Source organism: Piliocolobus tephrosceles, chromosome 19, assembly GCF_002776525.5.
Source record: "Piliocolobus tephrosceles isolate RC106 chromosome 19, ASM277652v3, whole genome shotgun sequence".
NCBI classification, from domain to species: Eukaryota; Metazoa; Chordata; class Mammalia; order Primates; family Cercopithecidae; genus Piliocolobus; species Piliocolobus tephrosceles.
The window spans coordinates 50095810-50119346 of record NC_045452.1 but is presented as its reverse complement, the minus strand read 5'-3'; the positions used below and the strand labels follow the sequence as shown (position 1 = coordinate 50119346).

The window sequence follows — 23537 nt, the reverse complement described above, 5'->3', positions numbered from 1 at the left end:
TAATGTTCATTTGTGGGCCTTGGGCCTCCATCCAGGGGTAGGTGGAAGGTCAATTCTATTTGTGCAGATTCCTTTCTTGGGACTAGATTTCTAAATTTCCCATGGCCATCAGGGGCAGTATTTGAGTAGAGCTAGTGTAGATGATATAGTCAGAAGAAAGGAGGCCCAATTCTATGTCCATTTCTAAGAATGAATGAAAAATCACTATTCTCTTTCGTTTTTATTTTTTGAGACAAAGTCTTGCTCTGTCACCCAGGCTGGAGTGCAGTGGCATGATCATGGCTCACTGCAGCCTCGACCTCCCTGAGCTCAGGTGATCCTCCCACCCCAGCCTCCTGAGTAGCTGGGACCACAGGTGCATGCCACCACACCTGGCTAATTTTTGTATTTTTCATAGAGATAGGGTTTTGCCATGTTGCCCAGATTGGTCTCAAACTCCTGGGCTCAAGGGATCTACCCACCTCAGGCTCCCAAAGTGCTGAGATTGCACATGTGAACCAACGCACCTAGCCATTACTTTTCTTCAGGTCTCTCTCGGCTTCTTTCTGTTTGACCTGTCTCTCTCTGTTCTAAAAGATGGTGGCATCCTTTCATGGTCCCAGGGTTTGGGTCAAGACCAAGCCTGTCTTACTGCTTAAGCATGTTATGTTTTTGGAACCATGATTTAACTTACACATGATCCAAAACTATGCTACAACGTGGTCTTAACTGCATTGGAATGAGAAATATGTTCTATTGTCAGGTAGAGGACATGATGACTAGTAGATTGTAATTAAAAACATCCTAATGAGAATGACAATGACCAAAGCATGGGCATTAGCATTGGGTTGGCCTGGATTTGGATCTCAGCTAAATTTGTGATTTCCGGCTTGTTATTTACTCTCTTGAAAACTCAATTCTCAACTGCAAAGTGGAGATAACGATATCAATCTCACATTGTTGTGGGAATTAAATATGGTAATGAGTAGATCTAGCACAGACCTTGACAAAATAATTGCTCAATTAATATAAATTTCATTCTCTGGTGAAATTATTTATTGAATGAAATACTTAAGAATAAGTAATTTATTTTTATTCATGTAAAATGAAATAAAAGCATCTCCTTGGGATTTTAAGTTAGGGATAGAAGTTCTGATACCCTCTTCTTTTCATTAAGCCAAGGTGCTTTGAAAACAATATGACTTTTTTTTAACCAAATTGAGCAATAGCTACAATCCCTCCTTAAAGTCCTCCTATCTAATCTGACAGTGACAGGTGTCTCTGTGGTACACACTGAACTAACAGAGTCTGATAAGTCCAGAAACTGATGTCACCTCCACAAATAAACAATTTCGTAGCTTCAGTTGTGTACCATAATATCCTGTTATCCGAGCAGCCTCTCCGGAAACTTCTTTTAGGTTTTGCATCAATATATCGCTTGACATCTGGGAAATGAAAATGATAGAAAATGAAGAAGTCTAGCCTTCCAGGATTCTGCTACACTGGTCTTTAACATCCATCTGGAAATGTGGTTAGGATGTATTCTCATAGAAAGCACCAGACATAGCTGACATTTTCTGTCATACACACATTGAAAAGTATCTTATACTGCAATTTTTCTTTGACTGCTGTGTCCACACAGAAAACATATATAGATACTTTGGAGCTTTTCAATAATGCTTTTTAATTTTTGGTTTGTTTGTTTGTTTTGAGAAGCTCAGTTGTCATTTGGGTATGGCTTGTTCAAAAAGTTTGCTACTCTTGTGTTCTTTCTCCTTTTGATATTGTTTATGTCAACAGAAATGACGTAAATATACTTTACTCCAATGTAACATGATATATAAGTTCTGTAGTATAATTGATAGTGCTTAACTTGTACTGTAATGTAGATACTATATAAATGTCAGTTCTTAAAATATTTAAAGTTCTAAGATAATAGAGTTCTTAAATATAGAAATCAGCATGGGCTGTGTTTTTCCTCTCAGTTTTAACAAACGATGCTTGTTAATTGTAAGACATTACAATGTAATGTAAATTTAAATCCGATACCCCCATCCTTCCCCAAAGTAGGTAACCCTGAGAATCAAGGAATAAATACAAAGACTGTTCAGCGAGTGTAGAATGTTTAGCTTCCTAAATGTATCTCCTGTGTGGGAAGCTGGGCTAGGAAAACTAAATTCTTACATTTTTGAAGAGGATGGGGCCAGGAGTATTGGCAGAAGCCAAGTAGAAAACGGAAACGCCTGAGCCGGCTTTGCTCCTAGCCGAGGGTGGCTTGGCTGCGTCCTTCCCCATGGGGCCTGTTCCAGGGAGTGGAATCCACTTCGGGAGAAGCTTGCTATGAACCGGCGGCTCAGGCAGAGAGCAGAATAGCACCTTGTGGCGCAAGCCGGCATTCTTGGAACGGGACCCTGCGGTTTCTCTCTTACTTCATCTTGTTAAATCGGTCCTGATAATTGGGGCGGATACCAGAGATAGTAGCAGCTCCTTCACACTGCACTGCCACGAAATATTAAGCCCTTGCGAGTTCCATCCTCAGGCAGCAGCGGGAGGAGGCGGAGATGGAGGAAAAGGGGGTGAGGAGGAAGTATCTCCTCCTGCGCTGTGACTTCACCCTAGCCCCAATCTGTGTCTTGGAAACGTGTGTTTCAAAGTTGGCTTGAGGCACTGTTAGGAGAATGTCTTAATTTCACCTCCTTAGAACTGGCTCTGTTGTTTAGTAAACCAGATACGATGGCAGTGAGTGCATCTGAAAAGCTGCTGCTGTGACCACACAGAATTTGTGCTCTAGTACATCAGTAGTATCATTTTCTTCAACTTGTCAACCGAGCTATTTTTGGATTCCTTTTCTTTGAAGTGCAATATTTCATTCTTTAAGCAGGAAGGTGGGCTAAGTGTATCCAAAATGGGAGGATGTAGCATCATTATGGAGACAATAACAAGGGAATTTTTTTCCTCTGGATCTGAAAAAAGATTAATTAACAACATTAAGAGTTTATTTATCGTACATCAGTTCCCAGCATGGGCTTATAGCTATGAAAATCTCTCTGACAAGAACAGTCAAAATCAAGCAATGAGAACTGAAATAGTGTCACTTTTATTCCAATAAGTTAATAGATGTTTTTTCATTTAGTTACCCACAGGTATTCTTTTAAGTTATTTTTCAGTTTTTAATTTGAGCATGTGTTACATAAACCCACGTACAGTCAATTAATTCATGAGTGCCAGTGTTTTACATGTCATGTAACTTAAGCATACTGGTCCTCCATTTTTAAACTGAAAACCTGATTCTTGAATTCTAGGAATTGATTTCCTCAGGCAGAAGTTTATGTTTGATTAATACTGTTGGCCATATATTGTCTCTTATTTTGAGGGATTACCTCTCAAAAGGTAAGTTAAGAGGGGATTGCCCTCAGTCAGGACCTGATGATACAACACACATACACACATTATATCACAAAGCAATGAGAGTTACTCTGTCCCCCACAGAACAACACATCACATTATTCTACAGTGCCACTTTTTATATTAGGTATAAAACCTGACTATCTTAATACTTGTATTCACTAGCCTGGTGGGACGAGAACCATATATATTTAAGCAAATTCTTTGGTCAGTTTCCTGGGCTGGGGTAAATGGCTAATGATATCAACTGCCTTCTAAGAACAGTGGATTCTGTTGACCCGAGAGCACTTTGATTTGCCAAACAATGGCCATAATATCCGTTATTATTTGGCTGCTGGAATATCCAATATCCCAGCAGCAAAAAACATGTTTGGGGTTACCAGTGAATGGTTTGAGATTATAAAGGGGTGAGAAATTTAAAGTTCTCTGGGAAGAAATTTGGGAAAGTGAGAAAGATTGGGTACAAGTGGAGTCAGATTCTCCTAGGTAACCCTGGCAGCACTGCTTAGAAGATGATAGGCTAGAGACAGCAGAAAGTTTTAATGAAATAAGTTTTTGCATTATTTTTTTCTTATTATGGGTAAGAATGCGTATGATAAAATTTACCATCTTAACCATTTATAAGTGTACAGTTTGGTAGTGTTGAGTATATTCACATTGTTGTATTGTTGTGCAACCAATCTCCAGAACTTTTTCATCTTGCAAAATAGAAAGTCTGCTCCCATTAAACAACAATCCCTTATTTCCCTCTTCCTCTAGCAACTAATGAAAGAATTTTACAATGTTTTGGTGGGTTATGCAATATAACCTTCCTCTTTGCTTAAAAAAGAGAAATCGATATTACTCTTTAATGTTTTCATACAAATTGGGAGCATTTGAAGTGTTGCTGAGTTATATGTCAAGTTGAAGGCTTAGTTTTCAGGATCCAGAGGCTGAAATGATCCCTGGAATCTTTGTACTCTCTGAAAACTGAATACAAAGAATTTTAGGCTTATTCTTTTTTGATGGTCCCTTCTTTATGATGGGAAGTCTTGAAAATATTATTATGTATAGATAGCATGATCGTGCTGCTGAAAGCACATGTGGGTATCTTGAAATATGTATCATTACATACCCTTAGTGGCATGATCACGCTGCCTACAGATAATACCATCTTTGAATTTCCTAGAATTAAGAGGTGCCAATAATAAGAAAAGAACAAATGACAACATTTCCCACTTAGTGAAAAGCATTACAGGTGGCAAGCTGGGGGTGAGGAAGGGAAGGCCTCTGTCTTCTTAAGAAAGTTATTAATGTACTTTTCAGTTTTCCTTTTAAATTATAGCAGCAAAAGACATACCTCCCTTTACATGGCTACTCTCTATGTTCTCTTAAAGCTGCGAATCCTTCATGCAGAGTTCTAGAACTTTTTGGCTGTCACATAGTTAACTATACTGAATTCATTGTTCAGGTACCTACATGTACTGAGCTCTTATTTCAACTGAGTATAGCCCTGTGTGGTGTTTGTAAGGACAGGATCTGATGTGTAGTCTTAGGACCTTCCAGGAGACAAATCGTTTAACAGGGCACAGATGATTTAACGGCTTGGCTATGATGCCCAGAATAAATTGCTTTCATTCCCCTTACTGTTATACCTGGTAAGTTGCCAGTGTAACAGGTGAAAATTGATGAGTGGGTAGCGATTTCTGGGGCACAGACTGGAGGAGCCAGGAGTTCTGAATTCCTTTGCAACAGCTTTATCTCATGGGGAGAGTTATACTGTAGTACTGCTGTGCATTATTTTTCAATTTAATCCCATATAGAAAGGGATAATGGTTCCAACAGGCTGAGTTTATCCTGTGAATGTGTTCATGGGCAGTAGGGAAAGATGCTACCTAATACGATTACTATTAGATTTTCCATGAACTGGGATGTAACAGATGTTCTACGTGAAGGTAAATTTGATCAAAATCTATTTAGAATTTTATTTCCTTTAAACATCTCTACTCAGAGGCCTCATGATAAATAGGGAAGGTCATCTTATCTATCAATCAGACAGTAAAGTTTATTGAATTTCTATTATGTCGTGGGAAGGATCACTAAATATGACATCCACAGAAATCTGTGTCCTTGAAGAATATAATGAGAGGAACAAATAGTAAAAACTTCATTAGTTCTCAATTTCCTTATATAAAATTAGTGACAATATGACCTTGTCAGATACTACATATATATACCATTTTGAAGAAAGGATAAGATTGAAGACCCTATTTCACAATAAACTGATATTTCTCAGATTTTATGTAAATTTTTTTCTACATATAATTGAAAAGGGTGATTTAAAAAAACTCTTAACTAGTATTCCTAAAAGTAGTACTTTTTTTTTTCCTTTTGGGATGGAGTCTTACTCTGTCACCCAGGCTGGATGCCTGGCATGGTCTCGGCTTACTGCAACCTCCACCTCCTGGGTTCAAGCAATTCTCCTGCCTCAGTCTCCCAAGTAGCTGGGACTACAGGTGCAAGCCGCCATGCCTGGCTAATTTTTGTACTTTTAGTAGAGATCGGTTTTCATCATGTTGGCCAGGCTGGTCTTGAACACCTGACCTCAAGCGATCCACCTCGGGGGGGAGCCTAAAAGTAGTACTTTTAATCACGCATTGCTAAACAAGAAATTAGAATAATAAACTTGGGGGAAACTCGTTCTTTAAAAATAATTCCTAGAAGTAGGGTTTTCACCATGTTGCAGTCAGAAAGGTTTGCCACGCTGGCCTTTGTTTCTTTCATGGATGGGAGAAAAAGAGAGACGTGAATCTTACACGGATGGTTTTTTTATTAGGGGGAGGGAGATCTGGCCTTTCTTACAGGCTTGTTAATCCTTGCAAGCATTATTTCTGGCTCAGCATCCTTCTTTAGGTCAGATGCATTTCTCAGAAGAGAGCTTTTCTTCTCTACTCTGCAAAATGAGATTATACCTCCTGACTACAGGAACAGAAAGCAAGGGGTAATTGAACAGACAACTGAACTGTTTCCCCACCACTTCTCTAAAGCAGAGTCTAAGATTTCCAGGGAGTACTGTAGAATCCTTGGGAGACTTATTTTTACTCCATCACATGGCAGGTAACTGACATGTAATGGATTTCAGGGCTCTGGCTCTGAATGATGAGATGAGAATGAGAGCTCAGGCTCTCTAGGCCAGAGATGACCATGAATGACACTGGGAGACGAATGTGGGGACTATCTGAACACCTCTCTATTTTCTGTCAAATAGAATCAGCTGAACTCTGTTGAATGGTGACTAACAATGCTGTTCTTATGTTAAAAAAAAAAAAAGAAAGAAAGAGAAAACCTTCCGTTAAAGAACATCAGCAGAGCAAAATGGTTGGTAATTTATCCTGATGCAAAAAAATGGACTAATTTCTTCTTCTTGTTTGTGAAGCCCCTGCCACCTTGTCATGACTCCGCGGAATCCATGGAGGTGTTCAAACAGCACTGCCAAATAGCAGAAGAATACCATGAGGTCAAAAAGGAAATCGCCCTGCTTGAGCAAAGAAAGTAAGTACCTACCCCCCACCTCCCACACTCTACCTCTGAGTAGGTCCTGCCTACTGGGCAAGGACCAAGGGCGGAGGGCAGGGGACAGGCTGAGTGTGAGGATGAGAGGGAGGCAAGGGGGTTATAGCAATGATTCAAGTGGTGCTATTGGAGATTAAGTGCTTTACTTTATGGAGTAGCAAAAGGAATATCAGGAATGCTTCCTACTTAAAACTTAAATTTTTAAATAAGAAATTTTAGTTCAGGAAATTAAAAATGCCAAAATACCACCCCAAACCACACTATGTTTTCCGTAAATGTGCCCAGAGGCCGCAGAACACTGTGGCTTGGTATACATTTTAATTTCTGCTTAAATGATGGTGTTCCCACATCACGCGAAGAAGCCACTGAGACAGCTCTTCGAAATTACGTAAATGTATTAGTTGACTGACTACATTGTATAGTCGGGTAAGTTTTTATCTTGTTAGCTTTTATTACTCTTACAGTTCTGCTGTAGGGAATTATACAGTTCTATTAATTAAAGTACTCTGATTTTACTCACTCATAACTGTTTGTTTTTGAATCCTTCTTTTTAACTGCATTTGATTCTGCCAATGCCTACCCCAGTGAATCCCATTCTTTTATACTTGCAAAGCATCAGAGTAGACACCTTTCCTTCACAGTACTGGCTGGTTGGGATTTCTCATTTATTAACGAGATATTTTGATTACTAGGATCTTTTGATTAGATCTCCTTTTGATTACATCTCCTACTAGGTGGTAAGTGCCGTAAAACACAGTCAGGTGTTGTCACCATCAGATTCCTGGAGCCTGGTATGATATGTGGCACCTAGAGGATGAGTAAATTATTGTTGAATATGTGAAACAGAACACAAACATATTGTGATTGTTTATTTCTTGTATATCATGTGTCACCCCAATAAAAGGAGGGGGAGAAGAAATAAACATGCTACCATGCTCAGCTAATTAAAAAATATTTTGTGGGGGCCGGGCACAGAGGTCCACGCCTGTAATCCCAGCACTTTGGGAGGCTGAGGCAGGTAGATCATTTGAGGTCAGGAATTCGAGACCAGCCTGACCAACGTGGTGAAACACTGTCTCTACTAAAAATACAAAAATTAGCCAGGCATGGTGGTGGGCACCTGTAATCCCAGCTACTCGGGAAACTGAGGCAAGAGAATCACTTGAACCTGGGAGGCAGAGATTGCAGTGAGCTGAGATCACGTGCCAGTATACTTCAGCCTGGGCAACAGAGTGAGACTCTATCTCAAAAAAAAAATTTTTTTTTTAATAGATAGGATCTTGTTATCTTGCCCAGGCTTGTCTCAAACTTCTGGCCTCAAGCAATCCTCCCACCTTGGCCTCCCAAAGTGCTGGGATTACAGAGTCAATATCAGCAATAAAGTGTTGCTAAGTTGAATTGTTAAATTAGGAAATATGGTTATATCTTATATTTATAAATACATGAGCTTGGTTTTCCAAGGTTATTAATGATTATTATTTTCATTAATATAGATATGAAATTTCATAAAGGAATTGAAGATTATTAATAATGTGACCAGTATTGAAGTCAAAGGAAGAGTTATAAGATCAATAGCCTGTAAATAAATGTATCTTCTGGTGTGTGTATGTGAAGTGTGGTGGTATAATAAAAATACACACACACATACACAAAATTTAATTTTTACAAGAAAGCAAATGAAATATATTCTGTGTTGAGAAGTTTGTGAAATCCTTAGAATTTTCGAGACTCCCAGAATGGTGGTCAGACAGTATAGCATGATGGTGGACAGTATGGGTTTTGGAGCCAGACTTCTGTAAGACCTCAGTTAGTACCTTACAAACCCTTCCTTCCTTCCTTGCTTTGCCATGCTTCAAACATAAAATCATATCTAAACTTTCGGCTACAGGGGATTAAAAGATGTTTATTAGGAGGTCACAAATAAAACTTTTCTCTCCTATGTCTGACTATTTTCTTTTTGTTCTAAGAGTTTTGATAAAGTTGCTTGGAATACTCAGATTGCATGGTAACACATGGTTGGAGTCCTACAAAAAATTTCATGAAGGAATTGAAGATTATTAATCACGTGACCTGTATTGAAGTCAAAGAAGACTATTTGTATGACAAATAGCCTGTAAACGTATCTTCTGGTGTGTGTGTGTGTGTGTGTGTGTGTGTGTGTGTGTGTGTGTGTGTGTCAAGTGTGGTGGTATGATAGAAAAATCTCCAGTAACTATGTCTCTATTTGTAAACCCTTCAGACTGAAGGTACTGGAGGACTTTGTTATTTAAATTAAATTTATGTGTAGCTTTTTTTCTTTTTTTGGAAATGCAATACTCATCCCCTAAATTACATGTTCTGTAAGTTTTTTTATGTTGCATTAAAAAAAATATGGTAGGGACCAGACGTGGTGACTCACACCTGTAATCCCAGCACTTTGGGAGGCTGAGGCAGGTAGATCACCTGATGTCAGGAGTTCGAGACCAGCCTGGCCAACATGGCAAAACCCTGTCTCTACTAAAAATACAAAAATTAGCCCAGTGTGGTGGCAGGTGCATGTAATCCTAGCTACTTGGGAGGCTGAGGCAGGAGAATCACTTGAACCCAGGAGGTGGAGGTTACAGTGAGCTGAGATTGCGTCATTGCATTCCAGCCTGGGCAATAAGAGCAAAACTCCATCTCAAAAAAAAAAAAAAAAAAAAAAGATATGGTAGGATAATGACACGAGAGTGACTCCTTGTTTGAAACATATCCTTGCTCTTTGCATTGAAAGCAATGATAACTCTGGGTACCACTACAACAATATTAAAATGATAAAAGGAGCCAGGAACAGAGGCTGACACCTCTAATCCCAGCATTTTGGGAGACAAGGCAGGCGGATCACCTGCAGTCAGGAGTTCGAGACCAGCCTGGCCAACATGGCAAAACCCCGTCTCTACTAAAAATACAAAAAAATTAGTTGAGAGTGGTAGGTAGCACACGCCTGTAATCCCAGCCACTCAGGAAGCTGAGTCACGAGAATTGCTTGAACCCAGTAGGCGGAGGTTGCAGTGAGCCAAGATCATGCCACTGCATTCCAGCCTGGGTGACGGAGTGAGACTCTGTCTCAAAAAAATAAAAATAAAAAATAAAAAAATGAAAAGTCAACTTCTAGAAATAACATGGCTAGCAGGCTAGTGGAGGTATTTTATACAACCTTCCAGACCACACACAAGTGGGCCAGACCCCCTCCTTAATTACTTATATGCCTGTGTGTGTTTCTGTAGAACTCATCTTGTTCCCTTCCCCAAATGATTTAGTTTCTCCCTAAATAATTGGCTAGATATAGGGCCAAGGCCAAATTCTTTCATCATATGTATTTTTTCTTTTTCATAAAGTCTCTAGTTCCTTTTTTTTCATTCTCACTTCTACCATTTGGGCTTGGGACGTATTACTTGAGATCTTGGTTGATGCAATATTGTAACTAGTTTCCCTGCCTAGCGTTTCTTGTTGCTAGAAAATGACAGCCAGTTCTGGGCATAGATTTCAAGACCTACCTGGGGTTGCCTTGGAACCTCTGTAGAACTTCCAATCTCATCCCTCAACTTCAGCTACATTGGCCTCCTCACTTTTCCCGGGGCAGCAGGTGGGTCCTCCAGTCACTGAGCCCCTGTTCACACCAAGCTCTTGGCCTAACCTAACAGGGCCCTTTCTTCCTTTTTTTTTTTTTTTTTTTTTTTGAGACAAAGGCTTGCCCTGTGACCCAGGCTGGAGTGCAGTGCTGCAATCATAGCTCACTGCAGCCTCAACCTCCTGAGCTCAAGCAACTCTCCTACCTCAGCCTCCTGAATAGCTGGGACCACAGGCACATGTAAGCATGCCCAGTTAATTAAAAAAAAATTTTTAAAGAGATGGCGTCTTGCTATGTTGCCCACGCTGGTCTCAAACTCCTGACCTACAGCAATCCTTCCACCTCAGCCACCCAAAGTGCTGGTATTACAGAGTCAATATCAGCAATGAAGGACTGCTAGGAGGAAAATTGTTCGAACCTGAAGGTGAAGGTTGCAGTGAGCCGAGATCACACCACTGCACTCCAGCCCGGGCGACAGTGGTAGGGAGAGGGGCATGGGATGGGGTTATTCAATGGGTACATAGTTACAGTTAAACAGGAGGAATAACTTCTGGTGTTCTCCTGTATAGTAGGGTGACTGTAGTTAACAATGATGTACTCTTCAAAACAGCTAAAAGAGAGGATTTTGAATATTCTCATCACAAAGAAATGACAAATATTCGAGGTGATGAATATGCTAATCACACTGGTTTGATCATTACACAATGTATGAAAACATTACACTAGACCCCATAACTAAGTACAGTTACTACGTGTCAATTAAAAACAAAATAAAACTGGCCAGGCGCATGGCTCACGCCTCTAATCCCAGCACTTTAGGAGGCCGATCACTTGAGGCCAGGAGTTTGAGAGCAGCCTGGCCAACATGGTGAAACCCTGACTTTACTAAAAATATAAAAATTAGCCCAGAGTTGGGACACACACCTGTAATCCCAGCTATTCAGGGGATTAAAACAAACAAACAAACAAAAAAAACCGCTAGGATACGTTGTTAAATTGGGAAATATGGTAATATCTTATGTTTATAAATATAAGAGCTTGGTTTTCCAAGGGTTATTAATGATCCTTATTTTTGTTAAGACTTTACTGAAGTGGAAATTCATTTTCAAACAGATCTTTTCCTGAACAGTCTTTATTTTCAAGCAAGACATATTGGGCCAAATGAATTTGACCCAAGTAATTAGGTCTCCATTTTTTGATGATTCTGTGAGAATTTCTTTCCCATCATTTCATAAAGTGTAGCTGATTGTGTTGCCTCTACCTTGGCTGGCATAAGCTAGATGCAAAGAGACGCTAACTAAGGTATTTTAAGAGAGTTTTTCTTTATTGGAGTCATTCAGACACTGCTTAAGGTTTGAACTCCAAACTGAACTTCTCTCTCATCTCCAGAGGAGGTCTCCCTGGATCAAGTTTGAGAGAATTTGAAGAGGTGTGATGAGAAGAGTTGCTGAAACTGTTATTTTAAATCATATCTGTTGGATGGGGAAAGAGAGTCAAACATTTTCTAGGATTATAAACTCAGCATTGGCTGAATCCAATTTAAAGAATCACTTCTGGCTTATGACCAATGATGTACGAGAGGCTTGTTATATTTTTACTGATTTTTTTTCTTCTCAGTGTAAAAAAAGGTGGGAATGACTTTCTTGAAAGCTTTGAAAAATTACCAAGAATTCTGATATCTTTAAAGAACTCCATCATTTTAATCTAATTATTTCGAGGCCTTTTGCATGTGAAGAGACATTTTAATATAATTGCATATACAGTAACATGGAATGTATAAAATGATTTGTTTCCGTAAATATTATAAGCATTTTTCTACAACATACATAGCTTTTTGTGTATGTAATATGAAACTCATTGAAGTGAGATATAGACATTTTATGGCTTTTGAAATCTATCACCAAATTTAGAAAAAAAAATTAAAAATGAAATCTATTACCAAATTGTTTGACAGAAAAATTTTAAAGTATATTATTAAACTGCAATCAACTGTAAAGTTTGCTTTGTTCCAGATAAAGCATTTTATCTTGTCCAGTAGAGAAACCACTTATTTATTTATTTTTGGTATGAAATATTGTGTTGGGTACTTTGGTGTTTAGAAGATTAACTTAAATGTCAGAAAAAGAGATAGACTCTCAGAAAAGTCAGATTGAAGAATGTTTTATTTATTCATTTTGATTTTTTTATTTCAATATGTTTTTGGGGCACAGGTGGTGATTGGTTACATGAATAAGTTCTTTAGTGATGATTTCTGAGATTTTGGGGCACCTGTCACCCAATGTGTAGTCTTTTATTCCCCACCCCTCTCCCACCCTTTCCCGAGTCCCCAAAGTCAATTGTATCATCCTTATGTCTTGGCATCCTCATGTTATATATTTTTTATAAACTATTTTATTTTATTTTATTTTTCTGAGACAGAGTCTTGCTCAGTTGCCCAGGCTGGAGTGCAGTGATGCCATCTTGGCTCACGGCAACCTCTGCCTCCCAGGTTCAAGCAATCCTCCCATCTTAGCCCCCTGAATAGCTGGGATTACAGGTGTGTGTCCCAACTCTGGGCTAATTTTTATATTTTTAGTAGAGTCAGGGTTTCACCATGTTGGCCAGGCTGCTCTCAAACTCCTGGCCTCAAGTGATCGGCCTCCTGAAGTGCTGGGGTTAGAGGGGTGAGCCATGCGCCTGGCCAGTTTTATTTTGTTTTTAATTGACACGTAGTAATTGTACTTAGTTATGGGGTCGAGTGTAATGTTTTCATACATTGTGTAATGATCAAACCAGTGTGATTAGCATATTCATCACCTCGAATATTTGTCATTTCTTTGTGATGAGAATATTCAAAATCCTCTCTTATAGCTGTTTTGAAGAGTACATCATTGTTAACTACAGTCACCCTACTATACAGGAGAACACCAGAAGTTATTCCTCCTGTTTAACTGTAACTGTGTACCCATTGAATAACCTCATCCCATGCCCCTCTCCCTACCACCCTCCCCAGCCTCTGGTAATCACTATTCTACTCTCTACATCAACGAGATCAACTTTTTTAGATTCCACATAGAAGTGAGATCATGTGGTCTTTGTGCTTCTGTGCCTGGCTTATTTCATTTAACATAATGTCCTCCAGGTTCATCCATGTTGTTGCAAATGACAAGATTTCATTTTTTAAAATGGCTGAGTAGTATTCCATTGTATAGATGTATCACATTAAAAAATCTATTCTTCTACTGATGGACACTTGGACACTTAGGTTGATCCTATATCCTGGCTATTATAATTCGGTGGTTTTCAGTATATTCATAGAGTTGTGCAACCATCACCAACTTTACAACATTTCCTTCACTGCAGAAATAAATCTGGCACCCTTTGGCAGTTACTCCCCATTGACCCTTGATTTCTGGACTTTGGCAACCAATAATCTACTTTCTGTCTCTATGGATTTGCTTATTCTGGACATTTCATACAAATGGAATCATATAATATGCAATCTTTTGTGATTGGCTTTTTTCACTTAGCATAATGTTTTTAGGGTTCACTCACATCGTATCATGCATCAGTACTTTATTCTTTTATTACTGAATAATATTCCACTGTATGAATATACAATATTTTATTCTTTTATAGGCGAATGGACATTTAATGGGTTGGTTTGCACTTCTTGGCTATTGTGAATAATGCTGCTGTGAACATTTGTGTGCAATTTTTGAGGTAGACGTATGTTTTCAATTCTCTTGAGTAGGTTCCTAGCAGTAGAATTGTTGGCTTATATGATAACTCAATGTGTAACCTTTTGAGAAACTGCCAGACTGTTTTCAAAGGGGTTGACATTTTATATTCTTGCCAGCAGTGTATCAAGGTTCCAATTTTTCCACATCTTTGCCAACACTTCCTGTGCCTTTTAGATTCTAGCCATCTCTAGTGGGTGTGAAACAATGTGTCATTGTGGTTTTGATTTATAGTTGTCTGATGGCTAATGATGTTGCACGGGTTCTCCTGTGCTTCATTGGCCGTTTCTATGTCTTCTTGGAGAAATAACTCTAAAGATCTTTTGCCTGTTTTTTAATTTGGTTGTCTTTTTGTTTCTGAGGTGAAAAATGTTACGTAATTTTAGCATGTTCAGGCAAAATATTAGAAAGGGGTTTTCATATGAGGCGATCAAAATCAATGTGTGACTTATATTCTCATGTCTTTTTAAAATGTATAAAATGATGATTAGGGGAGTAACATCTCATCTAGGGGAACATATCAGGATGGGGCAAAAGGGTGCATATGTAATTTCCAAAGGCATAAACTAAAATTCGTGCAATTTTGATTTGTTTTCAGTCATGATATTTATCTGAGATTTCTAATAATAGGAGATTTTAACTTTTTTTTTAATGTTTAACCAGAAGCATTTATTTCTTAAGGATATTCCCAAAGGCAGAAGCTTTTAAAGTGTGTTCTGAGGAGTCTCTCACAGATTCAGGAGGGAGAGGGTGTCAGGCAGGGGACTGTACCCAGATCAACCAGAGAAGGACCAATTTTATCTGTTTTATTTGCATCCCTTCAGGGTATGACTTTCTTTGAAAAAGGATTCCACAGGAAGGTAACACTGAAAACCAAACCTCACTTTTATATACCTAAGATATTTTTCTGAAATATTTACTCAGCCTCCAGAAATTACATTTTCGTTATCATAAATATAAGGTACATGGAGATATTTCTCCACAAGTGCAGGATATATAGTAACGTGGAGAAAAGTTCTATCTTCTCTTTCCTATGATGTCTGATACGAGTAAGATGCCTTCTGGGTGAGATATGAGATTTGAGTTCATTTTCCAGCTGTGGAGATGTGCTTCCCAAGACTGACTTGGCTAGCAAGAATAGAGGCTGGCTTGTAACAGACTTTCAATAAATACTTGCTGAGCCAATGAGTAGAAGAGCAAAGGACTGCCTCAGTTCTTTACTTTGTTTATGGAGACAGAGATGTAGCCAAAGATATTCTTTCATTTTAGTATTTAGTTTTTTGTGAAATTTCAGTATCCCAGATGCCATTAGACTGTGAGATTACGCTTTCTGTTAATGCCCCAATCATAATGATTTGGGTATTTTACACCACATAATTACGTGCAGCCCAGTCATTTAATGGGTATTTCATTCCCAAGTATTTCTACACCTAATTGTCTGCCCGAAACTATATTAAACTTATGCCTAGTGTTCCATTATTGGAACACTAAATGTGGGAGTCATTTATATCCTACTGCTCAAGGTCATTGCCAAGGTCTGATTTTTCAAATTCAAAAAATTGCAACCTCAAGCATTAAGTGGGTTAAAAGGGACAGCATGTTTACTCTTCTCAGTGAGAGCTCCTTTCAGTAGGTTTCCCTTGCTGAGGAAAGAGGCTCCAATCCAATCTCTGGGGAAGCAGAGTGAAGAAACCTTTTGCCGTCCACTTTCTTCCTGTCCCAGGATTAATTCTTTATAGGGTGATTGATAGTGGGAATCTCCATTTCCTTTAGAGCGGTGGTTCTTAACCGGGAAATTCTCCACACCTGCCCCATCCTACACTGGCCATACTTAGAGACATTTTTGGCTGGAATGACTGGGGGTGAGGGTGGGTTTGCTATTGATATCTAGTGAGTAGAGGCCAAGGTTACTGCTAGACTTCCTACAATGCCAATGTATTCACAGTGCCCAACAACAAAGAATTGCCCGGCCCACAATGTCAGTTGTACCAAGGATGAGAAATCCTGCTTTGGAGCAAGTCTCACTTCCTCCTGCAAGGGTGCCGTATTGCCCTTTGCTTCCCAATAGATATTAGTACATTTGTTCATGCATTAAGCATTTGTATGGCTTCAACAACATAGTCTAGACTGAGCTTTGGAAATCTCAGTTCAATATCATTTATTATTCCTCCACCTGGATAAAATGAAGGTAGACTTTGGCATCCTTTCTGTCATTTTGAGGCATTGACTCCTTCTCTCCTGTGTGTGAATGCTTTGACTTGGACATAAATCTCTGAAGATCCACCAACAGTACAGTCTAAATCCCTATTTAAAAATAAAATTCTCCCTATGATAAAGATATTTTATTATATTATTGCCCCAAATTCTTTAGCTCACTGGGGCCAAACTGTCTAGAATTTTGCCTTTCCCAAATAAAAGTCCTTAGTTAACTTTGACAGTGCCAAGATCCCTAGTAGTGGTCTCCTCAGCACAGAGAAATATTTCTCCCAGTGATGAATCCACGTCTCAAACTCCTGCAACGTAAAGAATCTACTTAATTTTGGAATTAATTTCCACAAAGTTTGAAAGTTTTCTTAACCAATTCACTTGGACTTTCTCTTCCCCTCTTTGTTTTAGCAACTAAAAACCTTTCCAGGCATGTGGCTTAGGATGGGGACAACAGATGAGCTATGGTGGACTCCAAAGTTATGACCTTTTAGGCTATTGAATGGCATCATGTGGAAAGCTATGTTACAGATTCGTGGCTGCAGAAATAAGATCTCTCTAACTATTGTCTTCTACCCCCATATTACATGACATTGAAGGAAACGATACAAATAGAACCAATAAATCAAAGGCAGAACCACATTCTAGCCTATAATAAATATTGATTTCTTCTTCAGATCATCTATTTATAAGATTGTTTTTGTAGCTTGATGTGCCAAGGTTTAATTATGAATTGCTAATGCATGAGCATAAATATGTCTATATAAATAGGTCCTGGACAGGAAGCAACAGACGTTTTGACAGTTTTCATTGGATGTCTGTATAATTGCTTATCAAATACATGAAACTAATTTAGAAACATATCCACTGAGTCTTCTGGGTTCCAGTAAAGAAGAAATTATTATTGACTTTCTTCAATGCAAGAATATCAGACTAGACAATTTAGACTATTCTTTCAAATTGTAAAAATCTATGATTTTGTGATTTATTACCTCTGTCAGTCTAAATTAATGACAGGTAGCTTCAGGAGTTTTACATGAGGTTAGATATGGAGCCAGGGAAATAGCCATTGTTATCCCCATTAGCACCACCTCCCAGACCATGATTTGAAAGCAAAACTCTATTTCCACCTAAATCGTTTATATGACGCAAGCAATTTGAAGGGAAAAATAGAACAGGAATAGATGATCTGTTTGATGGATAGGGGATTTAAAGCATGTCTCTCTCTCTCTCTCTTTTTTTTTTTTTCCTTTTTTTTGAGATGAAGTCTCAGTCTGTTGCCCAGGCAGGAGTGCAGTGATGGGATCTTGGCTCACTGCATCTCCACCTCCCAGGTGCCAGCGATTCTCCTGCCTCAGCCTCCCGAGTAGCTGGAATTACAGGCACACACCACCATGCCTGGCTAATTTTTGTATTTTCAGTAGACACAGGGTTTCACCATGTTGGCCAGGCTGGTCTCAAACTCCTGACCTCAAGTGATCAGGAGAGGCCTGGGCCTCTCAAAGTGCTGGGATTACAGGTGTGAGCCTCTGAACCTGGCCTCTTTTTTTTTTTTTTTTAAATAGGTTTTACTCATTAATGTTTTAAAAATAATTACATGAGGAATTTTACTAATCAATATTTAATTATTGACATGTACTACCTAAGCTATGCTTAGGGACACAAAACTAAACATTTAATCAGAAGATAGGCTTGATTTCTGGCTCTTTCTTATTAGCTGTGTGACTTTTTCCATTAAATGGAACACTTTCGGTTTCTATTTCCTCATTTTAAAAACATAAATTACTTATTTATCTCTGAGCTACCTTTTTCTTCAATTATTTATTCAGTAAGTATTTATTGCGAGCCTATTCTATTCTAAACAGTGTGGAAGATTCAAAAATCAGTAACAGCCCAAAGGAACTTGGTTTATATGCATATCGGTGATGTACATTATCTTCCAGTTTTCCCTGACTGGACACTTTCTCACGTCTGGTTTTGCTCAGGGGACACCAAAGTGGGTATCCAAGGCAGGCCACTGGGCGCAGGAAGAAAATACTAGAATTTTATCCTTATTTACTCTTTGTCTTTTTTTCAGGATAACTGCATTTTGATAGTTTCAAACCTAGAGAAAAGTTGCAAAAGTAGTATAAAGAACTCCCAGCTGGGCATAGTGGCTCACGCCTATAAACCCATTACTTTGGGAGGCTGAGGCAGGCAGATCACCTGAGGTCAGGACCAGCCTAGCCAACGTGGTGAAACCCCGTCTATACTAAAAATACAAAAATGAGCCAAGTGTGGTGGTACAAACCTGCAGTCCCAGCTACTCGGGAGGCTGAGGCAGGAGAATCGCTTGATCCCAGGAGGCAGAGGTTGCAGTGAGCCGAGATCACACCATTGCACTCTGGCCTGGGTGACAGAGCAAGACTCCATCTCAAAAAAAACAAAACAAAAACAAAACAAAACAAAAAAACACATTCCCATATATCCTTTACTGGATTCAACAGTTACTAAAACTTTCCCCAGTTGTGCCTTATTCTTCCTCACGACAGTACTGGGGTTTTCTTTCTTTCTCTCTCTCTGTCTCTCATATACACATGCATACATATATACATATGTATATGTATACAAATGTGCAAATACATGTATGTATGCGTATGCATATATGTGTGTAGCATGCATATATGTGTGTATATACATATGCGTACATACACCATCATGTTCCACATTGCCCTAAACACTTCAGTAAGTATATTCTAAAACAATAACATTCTCTCTTTTAACCATGGTATAATAATTAAAATCAAGAAATTTAGCACTGATACAGTATTATTATGTAATTCACAGTTCATATTCAAATTACATCAGTTTCCCAATAATGTTCTTCAAAACTATTTTTTTTTTTCAGTTCAGAATAGCACATTGCCTGTGTTGTCATTTCTTTTTGGTTTCTTTAAATATGGAGGAGTTCTTGACATTTTTTAAGATACAGGTTAGCAATTTTGTAGAATTTCCCTGAATTTAATTTTGTCTGTATGATTAGATATAGATTGTACATTTTTGGCAGGAATACCACAGAAATGATGTGTGTTTCACAGTGCGTGTAATGTCTATTATCTCATGACTAGCAGTGTCAACTTTGGTCATTTGGTGAAAGTGGCCTTCCATTTTTTGCCACTGATTTCACTTTTCAATTAAGTAATTTGTGGGATATGCTGAGGTTTTGTAAATATTTGGTTCCTCATGAGACTTCTACCCCCTAGGTTTAGCATCCAGTCTTATCCTGTTATATATCCATATTTGGGAATGCTTTATAATGTATGTAATATATTGGCAGGTATATAATTTATGAATGAATATGCAGACATATGTAGAAGTAGTCTGGGTTTGTGTTCACTTTTTTTTTTTAAACTAATAGTATTATATAATAAAACATGTTTGGAAACCGAATTGAATGAGATGGTCAGGCTGTTTTCTAGCTCTGGATTATTGAAACATTACAGGTTGTGTTTTGATGAGCAACCCCCACTGCCCTTTGTTCCCAGTGGCCACAGGCTTATTTCCAATATAAACCTGAATATTATTGCTTTTCAGATATGTATGTACTTTCCTTTCTTCTTTTCATATTATGTTGTGTCAGATCAGTATCTGATCAGTGGAAGAAGGAAGAGGAGAGGCTTTTAGAAATGTGGCCAATTGTAGTGATGAAAGAATGTAAGGAAGATAGTATTTGCATGTATTTTATGCTAAGGCAATGTTATTACTACTTTAAAACAAGGGTTCAAAACCATTTCCTAGGAACACAACTGTACTCAGGAGCTTTGCAGGGTAGGGGGAGCCTAGGAGGAGAAGGCTTGGGACTGAGACTGGTGGCAGTGTGTCCCAAGCTTTGGTCATTTGGGTACAATTTCTGTGAATGATCATGAAGTAACTTCCAGATACTTCCACATCTACATTATTATTGACTCCAACTTTCCTTTTTTTGTGAGTCATCTTTATGTAGATCTTCTTCTAATTAGCCTCCTTTTAGGGCACAAGATCTTTGAAATCATGGGTTAGATGTGTTGGTTTGTATTTAAAAATACACATTTATTTAATTTAATTCAAAAATCTAATAAAGCTTTCAGTACAACCTACAGTCATGTAACGTTAACACCAGCAGTGCAAAGCCTTTTCTTTGGAAAACCCATCTAGAAAACTCTGTATCTGAAGGACATTTGCCAACTGTTTTTTGCGCTACAGAGGAGGAAGAACTATGAGGCAAAGGAGAATTCAGTTAGATTTTGTCTAGGTTAGGATTACCTGACCTCCATAAGGGAGACAGACCTGGTATCCTTTGGATTGTCATGTTTATTAAATCTACACACGGACTGAAGATCTTTAACTCATTACTTTGCTTATTTATTTACTTTTTTGAGACAGGATCTCACTCTTTTGCCCAGGCTGGAGTATAGTGGCACAATTATAGCTCACTGCAGCCTCAACCTCCCAGGCTCAAGTGATCCTCCTGCTACAACCTCCTGAGTAGCTGGAACTACGGTTGTCAGCCATCATACCCAGCTGATTTCCTAATTTTTTGTAGAGACAATGTCTCGCTATGTTGCCAAGGATGGTCTCAAACTCTGGGACTCAAGCGATCCATTTGCCTAGGTCTCCCAAAGTGCTGGGATTACAGATGTGAACCGCTGTGCCCAGCCTTTAGTTCCTTATTGTGTGTATTTACATCCATGAATTATTTACAAATATTAACTAAGAACTGAGTTTCTTTAAAGTGTTATCATTACAGTTTTCCTACAGTACCTTCAGCCTGCTTCCTCAATTCTAGAGTCAGGCCAGCATCAAATGTGGACACATCGTTTTGTTAATTTGGGCTGCAATATATATGTAAGGATTAGGGAAAGATATAGGAGGTAATATCTACAAGGACAGAGTTGGGATTCTGTAGTTCAAAGAAGTCTATTGGAGATTTGTTCAACTCCGATATAGGAAACAAAGGAAGATAACAACGAATTTGGGAGACAAAGACTCAGCCGAGAGAAAACTATAGTTGTCCTCCCTACAAGACAATAGGCATGCCGCATCTTAAATTATGAAAAATTATACACAGATTTTTTTCTAAATTATTATTTTTACAATTTTTTGCATTCTTAAAATGATCATGTTTTTGACTATTAACCTATAGGACTTTTGGTGTATAGTTAGTATTTTGGAAGTGTCTAGTAGAAATGCTAGAATAAATGGGACATAAAACTTGCAAAGCTGGACAAATAAAAGTCACTGAAGGCAAGTAGAGATGGGAAACAATTCAGAAGAAAAGAATGAATCATTCTACTTCCATCATGCTATTACTGAAAAATTTAATTTGTTTGCGTTGAATTCTGTGCTTCTTCCTGCCCTGTACCCTGAATCTTCAGGAAGGAGCTCATTGCCAAGTTGGATCAGGCAGAAAAAGAGAAGGTGGATGCTGCTGAGCTGGTTCGGGAATTTGAGGCTCTGACGGAGGAGAATCGGACGTTGAGGTTGGCCCAGTCTCAATGTGTGGAACAACTGGAGAAACTTCGAATACAGTATCAGAAGAGGCAGGGCTCATCCTAACTTTAAATTTTTCAGTGTGAGCATACGAGGTTGATGAATGCCCTGTGCTGGCCAAAAGATTTTTATTTTAAACGAATAACGAGTCAGATCTATTGCTTCTCTGTATTACCCACATGGCAACTGTCTGTGATGAATTTACTGCTTGCCAGCTTCTAGCTTGAGAGAAGGGATATTTTAAATGAGATCATTAATGTGAAACTATTACTAGTATATGTTTTTGGAGATCAGAATTATTTTCCAAAGATATATGTTTTTTTCTTTTTTAGGAAGATATGATCATGCCGTACAACAGGGTAGAAAACGATAAAAATAGAATATTGACTGACCCAGCTAAGAATCATGGGCTGAGCGGAGTTAAGCCACGCAACAAACCCGTAACATGTTCACTGTAGTTTCACATGTATATTTTTAAAATTTCGTGCCTTTAATATTTCAAATATGCTCAAATCTAAACTCTCAGAAACTTCTCTGCATGTATTTATATTCACCAGAGTATAAGCTTTTATACTCTGATTTTTATTCTTCAATGATTGATTGTACTAAGAATAAATGGTCACATATCCTAAAAGCTTGTTCATGAAATTATTAGCAGAAACTGTGTTTGTAACCAAAGCACATTTGCCAATGCTAACTAGCTGTTGTAATAATAAACAGATAAGGCTGCATTTGCTTCACGCCATGTGACCTTACAGTAAACATCTCTGCCTTTGCCTGTGTGTGTTCTGGGGGGAGGGGGGACATGGAAAAAGATTGTTTGGACATTATTTGGGTGAGTGCCCATGAAAACATCAGTGAACCATAACTATTGTTTTGGATTTAAGGAGATGTTTTAGATCAGTAACAGCTAATAGGAATATGCGAGTAAATTCAGAATTAAAACAATTTCTCCTTGTTCTACCTATCACCACATTTTCTCAAATTGAATTCTTTGTTTTATGTCCATTTCTATTCATGTAACTTCTTTTTCATTAAACATGGATCAAAACTGACAGTTTCTAGTTTGCTCCTTTCTTAACCTCCTTTGTGCTAGACGTTGGGATGACCTAGCCCTGGTCCGAAACTGGTTCTTAGCTGTATTTGCATATGCCAAAAAAAAGAAGCGAAGTTCCATTTCTTCCCTCCCTTCCTTCCTTCCTTCCTTCCTTCCTTCCTTCCTTCCTTCCTTCCTTCCTTCCTTCCTTCCTTCCTTTCATGGAGTGTCGCTCCGTCGCCCAGGCTGGAGTGCAGTGGCAAGATCTCAGCTCACTGCAACCTCTGCCTCCCAGGTTCAAGTGATTCTCCTGCCTCAGCCTCCCAATTAGCTGGGATTATGGGTGCCCGCCACCATGCCTGGCTAATTTTTGTATTTGTGGTAGAGATGGGGTTTCACCATGTTGGCCAGGCTGGTCTCGAACTCCTGATCTTGGATGATCTGCCCACCTCGGCCTCCCAAACTGCTGGGACTCCAGGCGTGAGCCACTGCACCTGGCCTAAAGTCCCATTTCTTAGAAAGACTGTGATTTCTCATATAAATA

General features: G+C 38.7%; 1 protein-coding gene across 6 annotated transcripts in view; it reads left to right on the top strand.

Moving 5' to 3' along the window:
* LOC111524882 (MAP3K7 C-terminal-like protein) overlaps positions 1 to 23014 on the top strand; it is a 60233-nt gene extending 37219 nt beyond the window's left edge. For all 6 annotated transcript variants that reach the window (XM_031934662.1, XM_023190210.1, XM_023190203.1 and 3 more), the window contains 2 exons: positions 6800 to 6915; positions 21843 to 23014. In XM_031934662.1, the coding sequence (XP_031790522.1) occupies positions 6800 to 6915; positions 21843 to 22023 (297 nt within the window). In that variant the 3' untranslated portion in view covers positions 22024 to 23014. The remainder of the gene's footprint in view (positions 1 to 6799; positions 6916 to 21842) is intronic.
* Positions 23015 to 23537: the final 523 nt, after the last annotated feature.